Below are 24,436 nucleotides of genomic sequence, written 5' to 3' on the forward strand. Positions count from 1 at the left end.
AGAAATGCTTTATTGATGAAGCGCCAACCAACACGAAATAAAAAATCTCAAATAAATACGAAAAAAATATGAGATTAATATGTAAAAGTAGCATTAATGCAACAACTTGATCTATATAAGTATCTAATTGCATAAATATGAGCATTCATTCAATAAAAAACTAACATTAACAACAAAATGCATATTAGCACTAACAACATCATGTCATAATTAAAAAATGCATGTTAACATTAACAACCAAATGTTAATGTATTTGTCCAGAATTCTTCAAAATGAGAGTGTTAACATTCACAATTACAACTGAAAGTCCCAAAAAACATATAAATGGCCAATAGCTCTATGATATGAATTAGGGCCTAGGCTCTTGTTGTGTCTCGTCATCATCAATATTTAAGTCTTCAATATCATCATCTGAAGAATCCATATAAATAGGTTCTTCTTCATCTTCATTCTCTGACTCTTCATCATCTACACTTTCTTCATCCACGTCCTCAATTACTTCTTTTGCTTTTCTTTTTCCTTCAATAAAAAAACATGTATTAAATATTTAGGTTATGTAATTAAAAAAATACATTTATATTCATAGCTAGGTAAAAGGAATATAACTTTACCTCGATCTCTTGAAGACATGTCTTGCCTAGAACCACTTTATGAAACATGAGGTGAAGTGACTTTTTCAATAGGAACATGCTCAATGGCATTTATGTCGAAGTTCGGATCCAACCATGAATCCTCCAACCAATTGGGATCACTTGGCAACACTGGATCTTCCTTCTCCACAATCCACTCATCGTCTGAGTCTATATGATCTAGACATATAGGGTCTTTGGTAGCCCTCCTCTTCATATTTCTCTCTCTTAATTTCATATTGTACATTACAAAAACCAATGCATTCATCTTCTCTTGTTCAAGTCTATTCCTTCGTTTTGTATGCACCTATAATTTCAAATCATTGATAATCAAATATAAGATAATTAAAATATAAAAATGTATTTCAAAAATAAAATACAAAGTCACAAACCAATGAGAAAGTACTCCAATTCCTCTCACAGCCCGATGCACTGCATGTCAAACTTAAAATTCGAATTGCAAAATTCATCAACTCAGGATTTTTGTGCCCAAATAAACTCCACCAATCAGTTGCATTCAAATAAAATAATAAAAAATTGATAAAAACATTAAGAATGTCATAATTAACAAAAACATAAAAAAATATTGACAAATAACAACATAATTGCAAACTTACCAGGACTTTTTAATTTTCTTGTTGTAACAGCTGCCTCTCTGCCAAACAAGCCATTTGCCTTTTTAAATGCATCGATTTGTGTTGTAATTTTCAACCGAATATTTGCATTAGAAACTAATTTTTCAACACAATCATAAAAGTCACCCATAACTTCTCCATCAGGGTTGAAGTTGTCAGCATAATGAAAATGTGGATTTAAATAATAGGCAGCTGCATGCAAAGGCTTATGAAGTTGCAAGTCCCATCGTCTATCAATGATATCCCAAATAGGTTTATATTTTCTTTGGACATTGTCAAGGTTTGAAGCAATTTCCTCCTTCGCTCTATCCATTGCCTCATACAAAAATCCCATAGCAGGTTCGTCTGCATCAACGAGTCGCAACACTTTGACGAGAGGTAGTGTAGCTTTAATTGCATATGATATGGCAGCCCAAAACTTATGATCATTAAGAACAATACAAGAAATGTTCTTAGCATCAGATTTCTTATAGTAATTAGATGTTCTAAAATTTGAAGATAAGAACATCGACTTTAACTCTTTCTTATAACATCCAATACTATGAAGTGTAAGATATGTTGTGGCAAAACGAGTGACGGTTGGACGCAGAAGTTCTTTCTTCTTTGTGAATTTTCTCATTAAATTTAATACCCATGCATGACTATAAATGTATCTTGTAATTTTTTTTGCCTTTTTCACTGTATCTTTAAAAATTGATATCTTTCCAATATCTTCTAACATAAGATCCAAGCAGTGGGCTGCACATGGTGTCCAAAAACATGTTTTTCCTGCTGTTAACATATTTCCAGCTGCCACATAATTTGGTGCATTATCTGTAATGAATTGCACCACATTACTTTCACCAACTTCTTTAACAACTTCTTTAAACAACTGACACAAATTTGCACCAGTTTTTTCCATGTCGCTGATGTCAACGGACTTCAAAAATATTGTCCCAGATGAGCTGTTCACAAGAAAATTAATTAAGTTTCTTCCTTTCCCATCTGTCCAACCATCTGCCATAATACTGCAACCAACCTTTGGCCACTCTTGTTTGAACTCTTTCAAAATTTCATGAGTACAATCTACCTCGTCCTTCAAAATCCACGTTCTGATCTCATGATAAGAAGGTGGTTTGAACCCTCGCCCATAATTTGCAATAGCTTCTACCATTGCACCAAAATATGGACTGTTGCAAAGATTAAATGATAAGGCATTTACATAAAAAAATCTACCAATGGCACGACATGCATTTTTTCTTTCATCCCTTTTGAAAGCAGTGTTTATTGTGGTTTGCCGTGCTTCTTTGTTCACAAAAAGGTCCATAGGACCAGCTGCACTTGTTTTTGCATCACTACCTGATCTACTAGCTTCTTTATTCACATTATCGCCGGTTGATGATCCAAAATAAACACTTCTCCCGATATTCAACTTGGTTTGCTCTAACTCTTCTTTCTTTAGCCTCTGATCCTTTAGATGATTCTGAAAAAATCTTTTCACGTCAGGTGGAACCGTTTCGCACATGCTTACACCATGTTTTGTGCCAGCTAAGTGATGTTTTAGCCTATAGATGCCTCCTGTAGTCTGTTTATGACAGTAATTGCAAATTACATGTCCTACAAGTTTGGGATCTTTAGTAGGATTTGGAACTTTAACTCCATGATCCCATCCTACATCTTTTGCCATTTTTCAACTGCAAAAATACATAACACAAAATATATATTAACATCATGCATTCTGCTGACCACATTACATGAAAACAAATGCAAAATAGACAATCTTGGTGTATAAGCTATATACGAATCCTAGAAAAAAACATAATTGACGAGAAAAAAAATAATAAATATAATTAGGTCAGTTTTTTAATTGGGTCTCAAAGTTCATTCAATAATGCACACTTATAGCCACACACACACATAGTAGAGATAGAGTGGAGGTGGTTTGGATCCCAGATTTCTTCTCAAAAACAAAAAGAAAACACCAACCAACTCCGGAGATCAACCCCAAGAAATTGTGAAAATGCCGGAAAAAAAAAACATATATTGAATATGCTAAACAGAGGTCACCATTATGTTTGAATATTTCAATTGTGTGTTCTATCTCAGTTTACACAGTAGTGAAAAGAAACCTACAACCCCACAATCTGTTTTAGTTTGCTTCATTATCCTATTGTAAAAGCACTCAAAACTGAGACGGTTTTCATACTCAAAGATGTGAGCCAATAAAAATCACAAATTAATTCAATTAAAATGGGTTATAGTGTAAAATATCCTATGGATCAACATCTAGATAGACCTAATAGCATCTTGAGAGATCCTTAAATAGTCAGTTTGAAGAAAAAGTTGCTTTTTATTGTTTCATTCAACAAATTTATTTCCAAAATGTAGGTCGGGTGGGCTCCTATACATCAGAAACTGATTGAAATAACCATACAACTGCTCCTTTATGTCCAACTTTTATCTTCAAGAGAAGTTGCGCTGAAGTGACCACCAACATGACAAGGGATACAAGTTCCATAAGAGCCTTTTCAGTTCCTTTCTTTTCAAAGCAGATTGATATTCGCCACCATGAAAAGCAAATGATGCTTTTCAAAAGAATAATAAAATATGCAAATTTAGCAACAAGGAATTAATTTCTGGACTGTATTCTGCACAAGATGTCCAGGCTCTCTCTCTCTCTCTCTCATATGCCTCAAGTAAGCAAGCATTATTGACGAAAAACCAAATCAATGCATGCTTAAACAATTCAGGACATCGCATATTTGATTGCACACCAAGAAATCATCATCGCTACAGTTATATGGACAAAAAAGGAAAACAAGGGACCGCAGTCATATGGACAAAAAATGGCTACAATTATTAATAAAAATCTATTTCATATGGACAAATCAAACTATTTGCTGCAGTCAGGGCTGAGCTACAAAAATGGATAAAAATCTATTTCATATGGAATCAGGGTTGGGGTAAGACTGGGCTTTTAAAAAAAAAATAAAAAATTAACTGTTTCGGGAGGCAGGACTGGGCTACAGCCCAGTCCTGCCCCCCCTAGATACGCCCTGGTTAATAAAAAAAAAACGAAAAAGCCATACCTGAAGGAAAACGATGATTGGCGACGGGTGGTGGCCGACGGCGAGTGGTGGCCGGCGACAGCAGTGCCGGCGGCGAGTGGTCGCACGGCGAGTGATCCCTTCTCAGCAGAGGCGGTGATCGGCGAGTGGTGGCCGGCGGCGAGCAGTGGCGGTGGACGAAAGGGGACGGAGTGGAGAGAGAAGGGGCGAGGGCTTTCCCTTGCCCCGAAGCACCTGTGTCTTTTTTAAAGACACAGGTTCTCGATCTTTCGAGAATACGGGCCCGGATCCGGGTCGAACTCAGGTCCGGGCCATCCGATGTTTAATGCGCGCCTCACTTTGAGGCGCGCCTCGCCTCAAGGCGCATGAGGCGTACGCCTTGAGGCTGTTGCGCTTTTTACGTGCGCCTCAAGGCGAAAAGGGTCTCGCCTCGAGGCGAGGAGCGCTTTTTGCGCCTTGAGGCGCGCTTTTAACAACACTGCAGTCAATGTACTTTTTTTATCTTTTTTCTTTTTCCCTTTTACTTTTTCCTTTTTTTGTTTTTTATTTTCTTTCTTTAGGATGACCACAAGGGGCCCCACTCTTGTAGTCGTTGGGGCCCCAATGGTCAGATTTCTGACCGTTGGAGCTCCCAACGACTACAAGGGAGCCCCCTTGTAGTCTCTTCTTTAGTGCCTCCCTCCTCTATAAATAGAGGAGGTGTTCTCCTTCTTATGTATGGGTTTTATACCCCTCTCTTCCTTTCTTCAATAATATCCAACTTATGACTTTAAGTCATTTCCATATTTGAGAGTTTTTGTGTGTGCACATTCGGTGTTTGTGTTTTTGGCTCTAGTGATCACTCTTAAAGAATGACACTTGCTCTATTGGTGCTTCTGCCTCTTTTCATTACATGGTATCAGAGCTCGGTTGGTGATTGGCCTTTTCTTTGGAACGTGTGACTCATTTTTTTTGAAGAAATGAAGGACTTGTTGGTGCCGATGGAACGTGACTCTAAAGTGGAGCTTTCTTTCAAGCTAAATGGGTCCAACTATCTCATGTGGGCCTCCGCTATGGAAAATCATCTTAGAGGTAAGAAACTTTGGGGTTTTGTTATGGGAACTACTCCCGAACCCTCTCTTGTTCTCACCAAGATCGAAAATGAAGTTGAAAAAGCTTTAGATGGCGATGAGCGCATCAAAGCTATTAATGATCATCAATCCAAAATTGAGGATTGGGAAAGTAACCATGCCAAAATCTTGGCATGGTTTATGAACAATGTTGACCTTAAAAATTGTGCTAATATAGCCAAATTTAGAAGGGCAAATGAGGCTTGGTTTTTCCTTAAGGGTATGTATACCCAAAAGGATCTTGCTCGACAATTTTTTTGTCAAGAAAAAATCCGTTCCACCAAACAAATGGACATGAGTGTCCGTGACTATTTTAGCTCTTTAACTCTCCTTTGGGATGAACTTGCTCTTCTTGAGCCTAAGTGGGTGGCTCCGGAAGATATTGAATTAAGGAGGGAACAAATTGAAAAAGAACATTTCTTTCAATTTCTTCATGGTCTTCGCCCGGAGCTTGAACAAGTAAGGGCATCTCTTCTCCATAGTAGCAAAGCCTTACCTATTGAAGATGTCCTCGCCGAGATATGTCAAGAAGAAACTCGACTTGGCTTAAGCATCAAGAGTGATGAAGTTTTGGCCGTTACTAGGCCCGGATCAAATGTTAAAGCGTATAGACCTCCCCATTTTAACAAAAATAATAATGGGCCTAGAAGGGGAATAATATGCCATTATTGTAATGAACCGGGTCACATTAGACTGGCTTGTCCAAAACTCAAAGGAAAGGTTGCCGCGGTTGGGGAAACTTCTCCGAAGAAGGAAGAAAGTACCAAAGAAGGAGATATCAAAGAAACTCTAAATCACATCTCTAAAGTTCTCCAACATCTTCTCAAGACTTCTCCTTCAACATCCGGGGCCGCCATTGCCTACTCTTCATCTCCTCCAGGTATGTGGATACTAGACTCCGGTGCTTCTTTTCATATGACATCTCATAAAAATTATCTTTCAAATATTTTTCCCGAACCTATATCTTCTTGTGTTTCAACGGCCGATGGTACATCACTAAAAATTGAAAGTATTGGATCACTTGATTTTAAAAACTTTTTTGTTCCTAAAGTAAGAATCGTTCCTAAAATAAATTTGAATCTTTTTTCCGTATCTCAAATCACCGATCATGGATGCCAAGTCTCTTTCTCACCTAAGGATTGCACCGTGCAGGATCTCCAGTCAGGGAAGCTGATTGGGCAAGGCCATAGAAGGGGTGACCTCTACTTTATGGATTTTTTGACTCTTCCATCTAAGCCATCGTGCAATCTTGTAAAAGACAAAAGTATTAGAATATGGCATGAGAGACTTGGCCATCCAAAATTTGTAAAAATGTCTTTTTTTCTGTTTTTGAACAATACTTGTAAAGACAATCACATGACTTGTAAAGATTGCATTTTTGGGAAATCTAAAGCTATTCTATTTCCACAAAGAAGTTACTTTACCACTCGGCCATTTGAACTTATTCATTCCGATGTATGGGGACCTTCCCCTATTTTGTCTAAAGGAGGTTTTTCGTATTATGTGGTATTTATTGATGATTTTACTCGATTCACGTGGATTTACTTCCTAAGTCGCAAATCCGAAGTTTTTTCCTTCTTTAAAGAATTTCATGCAATGGTCAAAAACCAATTTTTGGGAAATCTATCTATTCTTAGATCCGATTCGGGAGGCGAATATATGTCCAATGATTTTCGAAACTATTTGAAAGAAAATGGAATTTTCCACCAACGTTCTTGCCCCAACACTCCGCAACAAAATGGACTTGCGGAAAGAAAGCATAGGCACATAATAGAGACTACAAGAACGTTATTAATCTCAAGAAATATTCCAAAATCCTTTTGGGCCGAAGCGGTTCTAACCTCTACATATCTTATTAATAGAACTCCTTCGTCCTCTTTGAAAAATCTTTCTCCATTTGAAAAACTTTACAATATGTCTCCCGATTATAAAAGACTAAGAATTTTTGGATGTAAATGTTTTGTTTTAACTCACAAGAATGATAAACTTTCCCCTAGGGCTATTGAATGTATTTTTCTAGGATATGGCGAAAAACAAAAGGGGTATCGATGTTTCGACATACTTAAAAACAAGCTTTATATCTCTAAAGATGTCACATTCCTTGAAGAGGAAAGTGGTTTTTCGCACCAACCGAATGAAAATATTGATTATTCATTCTTATTTGACTTATTGCCTAAAGAAAACATCATAGATGATCATTTTGATCCTAATAGTGAAGATCTTGTTGAACATCCAAGCGATGATCAAAACTTAGAAGAAAATGTTTCAAGACAAATTCAAGTCTACTCTAGAAGGAATGAAAGGAATCCTCCTTGTGCCCTTGAAAATTTTTCCCAAAATGAGTCCATCGAAGAGACTTCTCAAAGAAGATCAAATCGGATTTCCAAAATACCAAATAGATTTGTTTCTTATGATTCTTTTTCGCCTAACTTTCGAGCATGCCTACTTGCTCTTCACTCTTTTCATGAACCATCTCATTACAATGATGCTAAGCAATATGCTCATTGGAATGAAGCTATGCAACTTGAACTTAATGCTCTTAAAAAGGCACAAACTTGGGAAATCATTGATCCTCCCAATGGCAAGAAACCCATTGGATGCAGATGGGTTTTTAAAGTAAAAACTAAGAGTGATGGTTCATTGGAAAGATATAAGGCTAGGTTGGTAGCCAAGGGATATGCCCAAGAGTATGGGGTAGATTATGATGAAACCTTTGCCCCCGTTGCTCGAATGACTAGTGTTTGAGCTCTTATTGCTATAGCCGCAGTTAAAAAATGACCAATCTTTCAACTTGATGTCAAAAATGCCTTTTTGAATGGTAATTTAAACGAAGAAGTGTATATGGAACCGCCTCTAGATATGGATTTAAATGGAAAAATTTTGAAATTAAAAAAGGCTTTATATGGTCTTAAGCAAACACCTAAAGCTTGGTATGATAGGTTTAGTAACGTATTAATAAATTTAGGATTTTCTTCTTGTTATACTGACACTGCTCTTTTTGTTAAAAGGACAGGTGACTCCATTATTATGCTTCTGTTGTATGTTGATGATATGATCATTACTGGGAGTGACAAAAAGGGAGTAAATGATGTAAAGTCCATGTTAAAAGAAACTTTTGATATGTCTGACCTTGGTTATTTGAGATATTTCTTAGGGATCGAAGTGGCTTATTCCCCGCGAGGATACATCTTATCTCAGATGAAATTAGCTGCAGAAATTTGTGCCAAATCAGGAATATCTGATGAAAAGAAAGTTGAGACTCCCGAAGTCATTAATGCAAAACTGAGACTTGAAGATGGTGTTCTTCTTGAGGATCCAACCCCCTACCGTCAATTAATCGGATCTCTCACCTATCTATCCATCACACGTCCAGACATAGCTCATGTGGTTCATGCAGTAAGCCAGTTTCAGCATGCACCTACTTCGGTTCATATGGCAGCCGTATTGAGAATTGTCAGATATATCAAAAATACTATATCTAAGGGACTCTTCTTATCCTCTTCCTCCTCTCTTGACTTAACTGCTTTTACTGATGCTGACTGGGGAGGAAATCCCAATGATCGGATCTCAATAACGGGTCTTTGTATTTTTTTAGGTGAATCCCTCATTTCGTGGAGATGCAAGAAGCAGCAGAAGGTTTCACTGTCATCCACTGAAGCTGAATATCGGGCCATGGCAATGACAACTATGAAAATCGTATGGCTCAGAAGTCTCCTTGCTGACATGGGCGTCCCCATTTTCACTCCCACCAAGCTCTGCTGTGACAACAAAAGTGCGATATACATTGATAGTAATCACACCTTTCATGAGCGGACCAAGCATATTGAAATGGACTGCCATTATGTTCGAGACGAATACCTCAGAGGGACTATCTCATTACCATATGTTACTTCAGAGCATCAACTAGCTGACTTCTTCACCAAGGCGCTCCCAACTCCACGATTCATGTTTCTCCTTAGCAAACTTTCGGTCTTCTCCCCGTAAAGTTTGAGGGGGCGTGTTAAAATATATATATATATATATATATATATATATATATATATATATATACATATACTTATATATATATATACATCCGTATATATATAAGTATATGTATACATATATGTATATATATACATATTCTATTTTATTGAAATACCTGATAGGGGTATTCTTGTAATTCAGTCAATGTACTTTTTTATCTTTTCTCTTTTTCCCTTTTACTTTTTCCTTTTTTTGTTTTTTATTTTCTTTCTTTAGCATGACCACAAGGGGCCCCACTCTTGTAGTCGTTGGGGCCCCAACGGTCAGATTTCTGACCGTTGGAGCTCCCAACGACTACAAGGGAGCCCCCTTGTAGTCTCTTCTTTAGTGCCTCCCTCCTCTATAAATAGAGGAGGTGTTCTCCTTCTTATGTATGGGTTTTATACCCCTCTCTTCCTTTCTTCAATAATATCCAACTTATGACTTTAAGTCATTTCCATATTTGAGAGTTTTTGTGTGTGCACATTCGGTGTTTGTGTTCTTGGCTCTAGTGATCACTCTTAAAGAGTGACACTTGCTCTATTGGTGCTTCCGCCTCTTTTCATTACACATAGATCTAAGCCTCTTCCCTTGGAAGATGCCATAGCCGAAATATGCCAAGAAACTCGTCTTGGCATGATTAAATGAGGCCGTATCAAAATCCGGCAACCATATGAAACCTTACAAACCTCCACATTTTGGAAGGCAAAATAATTTTAATGGCAACTATAGAAAAACCATTTGCCATCATTGTCAAGAACCGGGTCATATAAGACCTAATTGCCCTAAGTTGAATGAAGCACCTAAAAATAAGGTTGCTTCCGTTGAAGAAGCTACTCAAAAGAAAGAGGAAACCATCAAAGGGAAAGAATCTTTTTCTCTTGCTCAACTATCGAAAGCACTACAAACTCTACTCAAGATACCATCAACCTCGGGTGCCGCCATAGCTTCTTCCTCTCCTCCAGGTATGTCTTCTTTGATCCTTGACTCTGGAGCTTCCTTTCATATGACCCCGCTTGAAAATGAGCTTTCCGATTTGTGTAATAACTATAAAAACTCCTATGTTTCAACTGCCGATGGTACATCTTTACAAGTAAAAAGTTTTTGAACTTTAAACTTTTCCAAAGATTTCTTTGTGCCAAACGTGAGAGTTGTACCTCAACTTAATTTAAATCTTCTCTCTGTTGCTCAAATATGTGATCATGGATGTGAAATCTCTTTCTCAACTAAGGATTGCTCTATACAGGATCTCCGGTCCGGGAAGCAGATTGGGCAAGGCCATAGGAGGGGAGATCTCTATTATATGAGCAACTTAAAACTCCCCACCAACTCTTTTTGTAACCATGTCCAAGATAAAAATATTGAAATTTGGCATCAAAGACTTGGACATCCAAGTTTCTAAAAAATGTACTCCTTTCCATTTGGAAAGAAATTTTGTAATGAGAAACATTTTGTTTGCAAGAATTGTATTTTTGGCAAAATGAAATCCACTTATTTTTTAAACCGAACTTTTGTGTTCAAAAGACCTTTTGAGCTAGTCCATTCGAACGTTTGGGGTCCTTCCCCGATCATGTCTAAAGGAGGGTACTCCTATTACGTTACTTTCATTGATGACTACACTAGGTATGTGTGGATCTACTTTCTCAATTTAAAATCCGAAGTCTTTGACTTCTTCAAAAAAATTCATATGATAGTTAAAAATCAATTTTCAAGTAATATCTCTACTCTTAGATCCGATTCGGGTGAAAAATATTTATCAAATGAATTTCAAAATTATTTAGAAGTGAATGAAATTTGTCATCAAAGATCGTGTCCTAGGACTCCCCAACAAAACGGCTTGGCCGAAAGAAAGCATAGACACATCATGGAAACTACTAGGACACTTCTTATTTCCAAGGAAATTCCAAAGAGTTTTTGGGCCGAAGCGGCCTTAACCTCAACTTACTTAATAAATAGAATGATATCTTCATCCTTACAAAATACATCTTCATATGAAAAACTATTTGAAAGAACACCCGATTTCAATAGATTAAGAATTTTTGGGTGTAAATGTTTTGTCCTTACACATAAAAGGGACAAATTATCTCCTAAAGCTATTGAATGTGTTTTCTTGGGATATGGAGAAAATCAAAAGGGTTTTAGATGTTTTGACTTGAAAAATAACAAACTCTATGTATCCAAAGATGTAACCTTTTTGGAAAATGAAAATGGTTTTATGAAAACTAAAGATATTGACGAAAGTGAATATGCTTTTTTATTTGATCTTCTCTCTCAAGAAAGACTCCTCAAGAAGAGGAAATCTCTAATGAGTCTTTAAATGACCTAGAGGATATTCCTCTTGACAATGTTGCAGATGAAAGTGATAGACCAATCCAAACCTATGTTAGGCGTGGTCAACAAGCTCAAATGAGCGCCTTAGAAAAATAATCTCAAGGATCCAACATAGAAGAAACCTCTTTAAGGAGATCTGGTCGAATCTCCAATCCTCCTAATAGGTTTGTTTCCTATGAGTCCCTAACTCCTAGGTATAGAGCGTGTCTAATTGCATTGCACTCTTTTCATGAACCTTCACACTATAATGAGGCCAAAAACATTCCTCAATGGGTTGAAGCCATGAACTTAGAGCTTAGTGCCCTTGAAAAGGCAAAAACTTGGGAAATAACTTCGTTACCCACTGGAAAGAAATCTATTGGATGTAGATGGGTCTTCAAAATTAAAACTAAAAGTGATGGTTCATTAGAACGTTATAAAGTCCGGTTAGTAGCTAAAGGATATGCTCAAGAATATGGTATAGATTATGAAGAAACCTTCGCACCTGTAGCTAGGATGACTAGTGTTAGGACTCTTATCGCCATTGCGTCGGTCAAAAAATGACCTATCTATCAACTAGATGTTAAGAATGCATTCTTAAATGGCAAATTAAATGAAGAAGTTTACATAGATCCCCCACCAGGAGTATGTATTGGTAAAGATAAAATTCTCAAACTTAAAAAGGCATTATATGGTTTAAAACAAGCCCCAAAGGCTTGGCATAATAGATTTAGTAATGTAATGACAAGTTTAAATTTTCGTTCATGTTATACTAACACTGCTTTGTTTGTGAAAAATGCAGGGTCTTCAGTAGTTATTTTACTACTTTATGTTGATGATATGATCATCACTGGAAGTGATGAGCAAGGAATTAATGATATTAAGAAAGTTTTAAAAGAAAATTTTGACATGTCTGACCTTGGTTTCTTAAGATATTTTTTAAGAATTGAAGTGGTGTACTCTCCTCGAGGGTACATTCTCTCTCAGATGAAACTTGTTGCTGACATTTGTTCCAAGTTTGGTATCTCCGATGATAAGAAGATAGAAACCCCTGAAGTCATCAATGCGAAGTTAAGATTGGAAGATGGAACACCTCTCGAGGATCCTACTTCCTATCGGCAACTTGTTGGATCGCTAACCTACTTATCCATCACTCGGCCAGACATAGCTCATGTCATCCACTCAGTCAGTCAGTTTCAACATGCACCTACAACCGTGCACATGAGTGTAGTCTTAAGGATCGTCAGATACATCAAAAACACCATAACTAAGGGAGTTTTTCTTTCCTCCTCCTCATCACTTGGTTTAATTGCTTATACTGATGCGGATTGGGGAGGAAATCCCAATGACCGAGTCTCAACTACGGGTTTCTGTGTTTTCTTAGGTGACTCGATGATTTCTTGGAGATGTAAGAAGCAGCACAAAGTATCATTGTCCTCAACGAAAGCGGAATATCGTGCTATGACCACTACAACCATGGAACTTGTATGGCTAAGAAGTCTTCTCAGTTATATGGGCATTGTCATCTCTACTCCTTCAAAGATGTGTTGTGACAACAAAAGCGCAATTTATATCGCAAGCAATCACACCTTCCACGAGCGTACTAAGCATATTGAGATGGACTGCCATTACGTACGTGATGAATCCCTAAGAGGAACCATAACACTTCCTTACGTCACATCCGAGTACCAGTTGGCGGACTTCTTCATTAAAGCCCTTGCTGCTCCTCGTTTCTTGTTTCTTCTTAACAAGCTTTCGGTCATATCCCCGTAAAGCTTGAGGGAGGGTGTTAAAATACATATATAATCTATATATATTTATATATATATTGTCTAAATATACCCACTAGGGGTATTTTAGACATTTCACAAGTACCCGATAGGGGTACTTGTTATTTTGTTTTTCTTTTTGTAATTATTTTGCACTTTATTTTTATATTTTTTGTTTTTTATTTTTAGCCACATAAGGGGCCCCACCATGGAGTCGATGGGGCCCCCAACGACTCCATGGGGAGCCCCCTAGGTGGCTCTCCTTTTAAGGCCTAAGGCCACCCCTCCTCTCATTTTTTGTGTATATATAGGGGTGAACCTCTCTTGTATTCTTTACTCTTGAGAGCTCTCTCTCTTTTCAATAAGAGACATTTATATTTTTATGTTGTGTTGTCTCTTGTGGGTTTGGGTGTTAGCCCTTTTATTTGTTCATTAGTGGATGTTGCAAGTGCTTAACGCACTCTTTGTTTTTCCGCATATTTCATTACATACGTACCTCCCCCCGTCTTCTAAACCTTCTCTCTTTCTCTGGAGGTTCGCCAGAGTGCCGGCAGGGGGGGCAATGGCCCCTGCGACACCCTCTCTCCCTTGTGGGTGATCGGACGACCGACGGGAGGTCGGTTGTCCCCCTGTCACCCCCTCTCCTTTGGGGCCTGCTTGAGGGTTGGCAGCCCCTGCCGTCCTTACTCCTCTGTGACCTGCCAAGGGGTCGGCAGGAGGTTGGTGGCTCCTGTCGCCCCGGTCTCTCTCTCTGATGGTCGTTAAAGGTCTGGCAGGGGGGCTGACGACCTCTGCCCCCCCCCCCCCCCCGCCTCCTATTCTCTTCTTTACGCTGCCTGGAGGCTGGCAGGGGGGGGGGGCGAGGTCCCTGCCATGCTCTTTCCACCCCCTATTCGTCGATGTGCTGTCAGGCAGGGGTCGGGCCCCTGCCATTCATCGTTTCGTTAGGCAGGGGCATCAGCCCCTGCCGTCTACTGTTTTGTCTTGTCAGGCAGGGGCCTCGGCCCCTGCCATTTGTTGCTTCTTGAGGCAGGGGCCAAGACCCCTATCGTTGGTTGTTTCGTCAAGTAGGGGCCGAGGCCCCTGCCATTTAATGTTTGTCAGGCAGGGGCTGAGGCCCCTGCCATACGTTACTTTGTCAGGCAGGGGCCGAGGCCCCTGCCATTCGCTGTTTTGGCAGGCAGGGGCCGAGGCCCCCCTGCCATTTGCTGTTAAGTCAGGAAGTGGTTGAGGTCCCCTGCCATCCTCAGTTCTTTTGGCAGGCCAGCAAGGGCTTACTCGTTTGGTAGGGATCCTACCCATGCCCCCGTTGCACTATTAATTATATAGCATAATTGAATATTTCACACTTTTGCAGATTTACGCAACGGGTCCCGTTCGCGCTCCGCAGCCCGACACTCTTAGACATATACAGCTACACAACATCCCGAGGTAAGGGAAAGTCGCATGAGGATTTTGTATGAATGAAATAAAATATAAGGATTCTGAGATAGAATAGTTTATTTTGCATACATGCTTACCTGTAGGGTTACTTAACTTGTGATTGTCTGTTTTGCGTTTCCTCATCCTTATTCTTTTGAAATTACACACTTGATGTATGTTGTATGGGTAGACTCATTTCTAGAGAGATCCTATTACTGTATTTTTGTCCTTGTTTACTGTTGTAAGTTACTGGTTATTGCCTGATAAATCTTGTTGCCACCCTCAGGCAAGCCTTGTAGGGTGTGCAGGTGCACGTACCACATTTTGCCCCTTTATGGAAAGGTGCGAAATTGTGTACAAGCACTAAAAGTTCGAGAGAAGGTGTTTCCTTGTGCAAGGTTGACTCCTCGAGAATGAATTCCTGCTTATAAAGCTTGTGATCTAGTATGCGTTGCTAAATGCAATTATTGGTACCCCGAGGCCGTTACTCGAAAGAAATGATTGGATCCACAGCGATCCCAAGACTTGTCTGAGACTTCTTGTTTCTTAGTATTTGAGCATGCCAAGTATATTACTGATTTTATGAAATACTGTGATGGGTTATCCATCGAGAAACCCACGAATTTGCTATCGTAACCGGACCTTAAGACAAGTATGGTACAAATAGTACGAGAGGTCATGGAGTACCTCGAAGTGGACAATCAACACTTTATTGATATAAATAAAATAATGTCGGCCTCCATATGCCAAATGCTCAAAGAGCAATATATGTTATGTATGGATTAAAAGAATCACAGGATATTAAATGTTGCCCTCTCATCGTAGTCGTACCTCTAGGTATGTACGATCGTACTTTTGGACAAGTACGTCCCCTGGGTGTTACGATGTTTGGATAATGAGGTTGTGGCAACCTCGAAGCGTGCATATAGCATAATGCTAAGATCACATAAATGGTGACAACTCGCCTTCACAGGCAAGATGCTCGAGTGGGCCTAACAGACCAGAGCATGTAGAATGGGACGGCGGTTAAGAAACCCCCGTCGTGCCCATTCGACCTTCACGGTTCATCAAGGGAGAGGATGGATGGTACAAAAACTCCGATGGACAGGTTGTTAACAACCACCCTACGGGCAAAAGACTCGGCTTCCCCAGTCATCGAAGTTAGGGGAATTGAGATTATCATAAATTATCCTAGATGGTAACTCTCAGGTACTTCTGCAGAAGTTGGATGCATTCATGGGCCACGAATGCCTTTGGGGATTTACTCTCTTGGTCACTTATCGTCCCCTTAAGAGCGGACTCAGTCAGTCATCCGGGTTAATGAAAAACACCTGACATAATAAACCCCCGGATCAGACTCGGCTGTTTCTACGTTTCGCGTTTGTGCGTACCCACAGGCCAGTTAATATCAAAACTTAAAAAATATCTTTTTAAATAGTTGTAGATGATTGAGACTTATACTGCTTGAAATGTTGTCGATATACCTGTTTCAAACAATAGCTCTTTGCATATGTTACACTTGCTAGAATAGATTACAATTGTAATAAACTGTTTATCTCATGAGTGTCTTGCTTCATTTTATTCTATATTGTTTATTTGTGCACCTACTTGTTTGTTATGAAATTGACCCATTTCATGAGCAGGTGATGAGTAGGACTTCACAGGCGGCTGATGGCGTGGTGCATCATGGCTCAAGATTTCTCTTCTTTTTGCTGGCGTCTTGGCTCTGAGTTTTGGAGTTTTCTTTAGATTATTGGACATTAGGAAAATCCTCATTTTGTAATAAACTCTAGATTTTATTAATGATCTATTGCTTTATTTTCTCAATTCCTTTAAGTAGTTATTCATGTGAAATGATGGATTTTCAGCTAACGTACCCAAGATTTGTTAACTTGTGCTCCTTTCTAAATGTCTTCCGCTGTCGCTTTTAAAAGTGAAAACTTTAAATCTTTGAAAGGTTTTTCGATAATGTTTTCGAAATCACAAGTTGAAATTTTGGAGCGTTACAAAAAAAGGTCCAAAATCTAAACTAAAACCTAATTTCTAATTAAATCCTAACTAAGGCTAACTAAAGCTAGTTAAGGGAAAAGAAAAGAAAAAAGATTACATATAAGATAGAATTACACATGAGATTACATATTTTAACACTCTCCCTCAAACTTATGGTTGGATAATCGAAAGTTTGTCTAAAAGAAAGTGAAATCGAAGAGCAGCGAGAGGTTTGGTAAGGAAGTCTGCCAATTAATATTCTGATGAGATGTAGGGAAGATTGATAGTGCCACATAGAAATTCTTCTTACATAGTGACAATCAATCTCTATATGCTTAGTGCGTTCATGGAACGTCTGATTGCTGGCAATATAAATAGAGCTTTTGTTGTCACAACAGAGATTTGATGCTCCTGTATTTTTTACTCCCATATTGGAGAGTAGGCATCGAAGCCAGACTAATTCCATAGTGGTTGTAGTCATTGCCCCTGTATTTAGCCTCTGTTGATGAGAGAAAGACTTTTTGTTGCTTCTTGCATCCCCATGGGACCAAAGATTCACTTAAGAAGATACAAAAACCAGTAGTTGAGTGGCGGTCATTGGGATCACCTCCCTAATCTGTATCAGTATAAGCAATTAGTTCTAGGTTAGAAGAAGCAGACAAAAATAGTCTTCGAAAAATAGAATTTTTAATATATCTAATAATACGCAAAACTGCTTCCATATGAACAGAAGTTGGAGCATGCTGAAATTGACTTGTTGTATGAACAACATGTGTAATGTCAAGTATTGTAATAGAAAGATATGATAGTGCCCCAACGAGTTGTTTATAAGGAGTAGGATTCTCAAGCGATTCTCCATCATCAATCTTTATTTTGACATTTACAACTTCGGGAGTGTCAACGTGTCTTTCATCTGAAATACCTGACCTAACAACAATTTCTAAGGCAAACTTAGATTGAGTTAGTAAATATCCTCTAGAAGAGTATACAACTTCAATACCAATAAAGTATTTCAAAAAACCTAAATCACTCATTTCAAAATATGTTTTAAGAAACTTTTTAATATTGTAAACTTCCTGTTTATCACTTTCGGTGATGATCATGTCGTCAATATAGAGAAGAAGAATAATAATAGCTGCATCAGAATTTTTAACAAACAATGTTGTGTCAGTAAGACAAGATTGAAAACCAAAATCAAGCATAACTTTACTAAACTTATCATACCAAGCTTTCGGAGCTTGTTTGAGACCATACAAAGCCTTATTTAAGCGAAGAGTTTTCCCTTTAAGGACATTAATTCCTGGTGGTGGATTCATGTATAATTCTTCAGCTAAACTTTTATTTAGAAACACATTCTTAACATCCATTTGAAAAATATGTCATTTCTTTATAGAAGTAAGAGCTATCAAGATTCTAACAGTGATCATTCTAGCTACTGGAGCAAAGGTTTCTTCATAATCTATTCTATATTCTTGGGAATAACCTTTGGCAACTAACCGAGCTTTGAATCTCTCAAGAATGCCATCACTCTTGGTCTTAACTTTGTACACCCACCAACATCCAATAGGTTTTTTATTGGGTGGGATATCTTGAATGGTCCAGGTGTTTGCTTTTTCTAAAGCTTCTAATTTAATTTCCATAGCTTTGACCCATTCAGCATAATTGGAAGATTCTTTATAAGAATGAATTAAGGCGATGTAGGCTTGATACTTTGGTGAAAAAGACTCATATGACACAAATTTTTCAGAGACTTGAGATTCTAGTGGATTTTCCAGTTGAAGACACAGGGTCTTGTTCCTTTGTGTATTTTTCAAAGGCACATGGTCTTTCTAAGTTTCCTCGTCTAGAATATTGAATACAATCTTGGTTGCTATTAACTGGTTCTGTGTTAGTGATATCATTTTGATCATCTTGATCGATATCACTTTCATTACTCCTTGGAACTAGGTCCAATAAAAAGAGTAGTCATCTATTTTCGTAGAATCTTTATTTTCAAAGGAACCTTCATTTTCCAAAAAAGATACATTTCTTGAGACATATAGTTTGCTATTTTTAAAATCGAAACACATCATCCTTATCTGTGAACACAAAACATTTGCACCCGAATACCCTCAACCTAAAGTAATTTGGAGTTTGCTTATAAAGTTTTTCAGTTGGAGAGACATTGTTTATCGAGGAAGAAAGCATTCTATTGATAAGATAAACAACACTTAAAGTTGCTTCAACCAAGAAAATTTTTGATACTTGATGTGTAATTAGAAGTGTTCTTGTTGTTTCTATAATGTGCCTATGTTTTTTTTCAGCTAAACCATTTTGTTGAGGAGTAAGGACATGATTTTTGATGTGAAATTCTATATAGGTTCAAATAATCTTTAAATTCTTTTGATAAAAATTCTTCTCCTGAATCAGTGCGAAATATTGAAATATCCTCTTTAAACTGATTTTTGACCATATTGTGAAATATTTGAAAATAAGAGAAAACTTCAGATTTATGTTTAAGAAAATAAATCCAAGTGTATCGTGTAAAGTCGTCTACAAAAATCATATAATACATAAAGTCACCCTTTGATATAACAAATGCGGGACCCCAAATATCGGAATGTATCAACTCAAGTGGTCGTGTAGAAACAAAGGTTCTTTCTTGAAAAGGTAGTCTTTTCATTTTTCCAAGAATACATTTTTCACATGTGAAAGCTTCAAAATTATAAAAATTTTCCATGTTTAGAAAAAACTAAATCTTGGATATACAAGGATGCCCAAATCTTTTGTGCCAAAGATCCAAATCTAACTTTTGAACATTACAACATAGTGTATTCTTGGGTATTTCCAAAAAATCCATGTAGTACAAGCCTCCTTCTCTATGACCTTCCCCAATCAGCTTCCTTGACGGGTGATCCTGTACTTTACAATCACGAGAAGTGAAGAAAACGTTGCACCCATGGTCAGTTAATTGAGAAACTGATAAAAGATTTAGATTAAGTTTTTAGAATACAAAATCCTTTAGAATTTTGAGAAGTATTTTCAAAACATCTTATTCCCTTAATCTCAAGAGTTGTTCCGTCTGCAGTAAAAATATTTGATCAACTTGAGTTATGACATTGTGATAACAATTTTATTTTGGGTGTCATATGAAAATAAGTTCCAGAGTCAAGAAGCCAAAGAGATTTACCGGGATCGGATATGCCGACGGAAGCGACAGCAGCTCCAGTAGATGAAAAAGCTCCTTTTAGAAGAAGTTGAAGCGCCTCCACCAATTGAGTTAGAGACATATTCCCAATGGATGTCTCATTTGATTCTTGCGGAGATTCAACTGTAGCAGCTTTCTTTTCATAAGGTCTTTTTAATTTTGGACAGTACGTCTTGACGTGTCTCGGTTCACGGCAATAATTGCAAATGACTTTTCTTCTTTCAAACTCGCTTCCGTATTTTTCATCATTAGTCTTCCCAACATGTGGAGGTTTATATGGTCGAACATGATCTCTCGGTCTAGATACTGCTAAGACTGAATCATCATCACCTTTAGAAATTCTTTTCTTGAGTTTGTTCTCTTCCATGCTCAATTCTTCTATTGTATCTTCGATGGAAGGTACTTTACCTCGATGGAGAAGAGCAGATTTGGTTGACTCAAATTCCGATCTCAAACCATTGATAAATTGAAAGAAATGCTCTGCATTCACTTGATTTTGGCGAAACTCTATATCATGTGGACAATGCCACTTTGGTTCGAGGAGGGCTAATTCTTCTCATAACTCGGACATGCTATTGTAATATTCTCTAATGCTCTTGTCCCCTTGAACCATGTTACAGATTTTTTCTTGAAGATTGCATATGTGGGCAATATCCTTGAGAGAGTACATTATCTTAAGGTAACCTCACGCATCATTGGCGTATTCAAATTTCGCTAGGCTTGAACACTTCTTTATGTCAACACTTGATAGACATGATTTTGGCATGTCCCATTCTTCATTCTTTCCACTTTTTTTCATACATGGAAATAGCTTTAACATTTTCTACCTCCGAGAGAGGTATTTCTTTTTCTCCTTCTTCTTTGGTGAGAATTAGTTTAAGTTTCTCATCAGTTTCATCCACTAATCCCCATAATCTTTTCTCCTATATAAGGTGCTTCATGATTGAAGCCCATGTTACATAATTTGAATCATTGAGTTTTATGGGCTCAATGGTGACATTATCATTGTCATCCATTTTACAAACTTGTGAACGAGAAGAAAAGGGAGAGAAAAAAAGGCAAAACTTAAAAAAATAAAGAAGAGGATATTCTACCACAAAATAGTGAAAAATAAGTAGTCCTCCAAGCTTCTAAGTCTTCACACGACCACTCCTTCAAGGCGACTTCACTCTTTTGAAAGAAACTTGAATGACACGCTTTTCAATGCACAAAAAACAAAACTTTTGATTGGCGAAAATGTAACCCACAACCAAAATATTTCTCAAGAAATGCTCACAAAGAGATTACAAGAACCATAAGGGTTCATAAAGAGAGCTTAAGCACAAGAACCTCTAGGGTTCATACACAATACCCGAAAAAGGGTATACAAAATGAATAGAAAAAAATAAACTTCATTAATTTGGGAGAAAATCCCACACACTTGAATACATTACATGGGGACAATACCCCATATTTATAGAGGAAGAGGAAGGAGCCATCAAGGGAGTTGTTGGACTCCCAACAACTCTATTTAGAGCCGTTGGGAGTCCAACGACTCTCTCAAAAAGTGTTTTTTGACTTTAGTCAAAAAGTGCTTTTTGACTAGTCAAAAAGGAGATGGCTAAAAAAGGTCCAAAATCTAAACTAAAACCTAATTTCTAATTAAATCCTAACTAAGGCTAACTAAAGCTAGTTAAGGGAAAAGAAAAGAAAAAAGATTACATATGAGATATGAGATAGAATTATATATGAGATTACATATTTTAACAGCAGGAACCCAAAATGGACCAAGGACCGAAGGTTCACAAAGTTCAAACAAGCTCGGTCATAGGTCCTAGATCTTCTACTCCAAGATGGTTTAGTGAAGTTGCTTGAGGTGTCAAACCCACGACAGATGAAGGGTAAAGACCCATCTAAATATTGCCAATATCATAGGACGGTGGGCCACAAAATTGAAGAATGTATTGTTCTCAAGCATATCAAACAAGATAACATCGAAAGTGGTGAAATGTTTGTCGATGAAGAACAATAGAATCAGGATAATGATGACATGGGCATCTTCAAAAAGCTATTCCCGAACAATAGTACAAAAGAAGAAGTCCAAGCTTGCGAACCCAAGGGGACTAGCCCAGCGGATAGTTGGCCTCTTTTCTTCTCTGTTGTATTGCCTATATATATATATATATATATATATATATATATATATATATATATATATATATATGTATGTATGTGTGTGTGTGTGTGGGATTCTCCCCCATATATTGTATGCTTTTCCAAGCATTCAATCAATAAAATATTATTTATTTTTTATGCTGTTCCCAGCCCTTTTGTGGCTTGTATTGTTGTCTCTCGTGTGCCCTTTGTATTTGTCCTTGGAGGCTAGTGTTTTTGCAGTCTTTTGTATTGTACACACTCTTATTGTGTTTCTTTACAGCACACAGACACATATTTGTACCCATTTAATGCTGTCATTGGTGGTTAAATTTTCATCCATTCTTAGAGGCAGTTTTGCCCACTTCCAAGGTTTGTTTATTTTATCATTCTTATACTCAAATTGCAGGTCGATGACCCATCATACAAGTTGTTGCTGAAGAAAGAGAAGGCCCATGACATGGATGTAAATTCAGTGCAGTGGCATCCGAAGGTAGAGCGTTCTCCTTTGCCAGTCCTTTATCTTTTTCTCGGTTCTATCTCAAAATTCAAATAAAATGTTGCATACTACTAAAAAATGGTGAAATCTGCAGATGCCTCACCTTCTAGCATCTGCAAGTGACGATGGAACAGTAAAGATTTGGGAATTGACAGCTGAGCCATAATTCCCCAACCTGTAAGCTTGTTTTCTTGCTCTTTCCATGTATACATGTGTATAATAATCCTAGATTATGTTTAACAAGAACTGATCACGATAAAATAAAGTTCTAGTTATTTACAAATTTGTCTTTCCTCAACACATCTACTGAGTGAAAAGGGGACAACTGCCAGTGCATGTGTACCATCGGATATGGAAACGGCTTCTTTATATCAACCATTAAAGCTCTGTTTGGGAGCCTTGCATCGAGACGGAAACACCATTTTGGTGTGTTGCCAAAATATGGTTTTGAGAATGGAGTTGCCAAAACCATCCTCTTCTGAATGGGGTTAAAATGTGCTGTTGGGGCTGCAGGCTTCAGACTCCATTTTTAATGCAGTATTTTGGCAACACCACTGCTCCCAAATAGCAGAGGGCATGAGAGGGCTGGGGGAAACCGCAACACACCTCCCATTCAAGGCTCCCAAACAGACCTAAAGGTGGCACATAGTTAGTACCTTTGATTGAATCAAATGTTTTTGTCCGTGTTCCAGAGTCGTCAACGGTTCGTTATCATCCTTTTGGCACATGAGGAAGATGAGGATGAAAAAGATATGATGGTGATGCAGGTCAGAGTATATTGGTGATAGTTTCTCCATTCTCCGGATAAGTGTGATGCTTTTATTTGTTAAAAGTTACAGGAGACGTTTTATTGAATTGCCCACTGCGATGCAATTTTAGTGCAAAGTGGGGTCTTCACACATTTACTGAATTCTCCATGCGTTTTAAGGTGCTGGTCACAGATGAGGTTTCTGAACCGGTATGACCAATAAATAATTTTTTTTAAAGTTAATTTGCAAATGTCTGTTGGTGCTTACAAGGTCAATCTTGATGGCTTAAGCCTTTAACTTCAGTGATAGTCAAATGCATACATCAATTGCACTTGCACGCAATAGCATGGATGCTGCTATGGCCAGGAGGCCCTTGGTAAACAAGCTTTACCCAACTGGCTATGGGGGCGTTTGTTACACTCCCACCCAAGGGAAACTACTTTCCCTAGAAATATATGCCACAGTGCTTCTCCTAGTGGGGGAGATGTGAACCCATTTTGATAAGAGTAATGTTTTTCTGCATTTATTGTATGGGCCCCTGGTGTAAACTGGGAGGGCCCGATTTATGAGAAAATTTATGTTGCACCACTCTTACACACAAAATCGAGAACAGCAGGAAAATATGATAAAATGACTAGAAAACAGGAAAATTGCAGGAAATTTAACTGAAAATTAAAAAAATGAAACATTTATAATAATTCTCAATTCTCAACTCTCAACTGGGAATTGTCCGAAGCCTTCTCTATATTTATAGAGAAAGAATCATAATTCCAACAAACCTTAACTACCATATTTGATAAACGCCACTTAGGAAAGAAGTCTTAAATCTATTAAACTACTAAAATGATATATAGATCAATTACTAAGATCTAATATTCATTATAATGACCCAAAACAAGAAAATATTCAAACTAAATAATATGGATATCAAATGATCCCAATGAGGGATGTGA

The 24,436-nt window shown here is 37.8% G+C and overlaps 1 protein-coding gene across 1 annotated transcript in view; it reads left to right on the top strand.

Moving 5' to 3' along the window:
- The window catches only part of EMB1345 (Transducin/WD40 repeat-like superfamily protein), a 94,462-nt gene extending 70,737 nt beyond the window's left edge, over positions 1-23,725 (top strand). The window contains exons 9-11 of the mRNA XM_090006320.1: positions 22,645-22,728; positions 22,829-22,911; positions 23,427-23,725. Coding sequence (XP_089862446.1) covers positions 22,645-22,728; positions 22,829-22,900 — 156 coding nt within the window. The 3' untranslated portion in view covers positions 22,901-22,911; positions 23,427-23,725. The remainder of the gene's footprint in view (positions 1-22,644; positions 22,729-22,828; positions 22,912-23,426) is intronic.
- The last annotated feature ends 711 nt before the right edge of the window (positions 23,726-24,436 follow it).

This window comes from Nuphar pumila, chromosome 5 (assembly GCF_984573655.1).
Source record: "Nuphar pumila chromosome 5, dmNupPumi1.hap1.1, whole genome shotgun sequence".
In the NCBI taxonomy this organism is placed as follows: domain Eukaryota; kingdom Viridiplantae; phylum Streptophyta; class Magnoliopsida; order Nymphaeales; family Nymphaeaceae; genus Nuphar; species Nuphar pumila.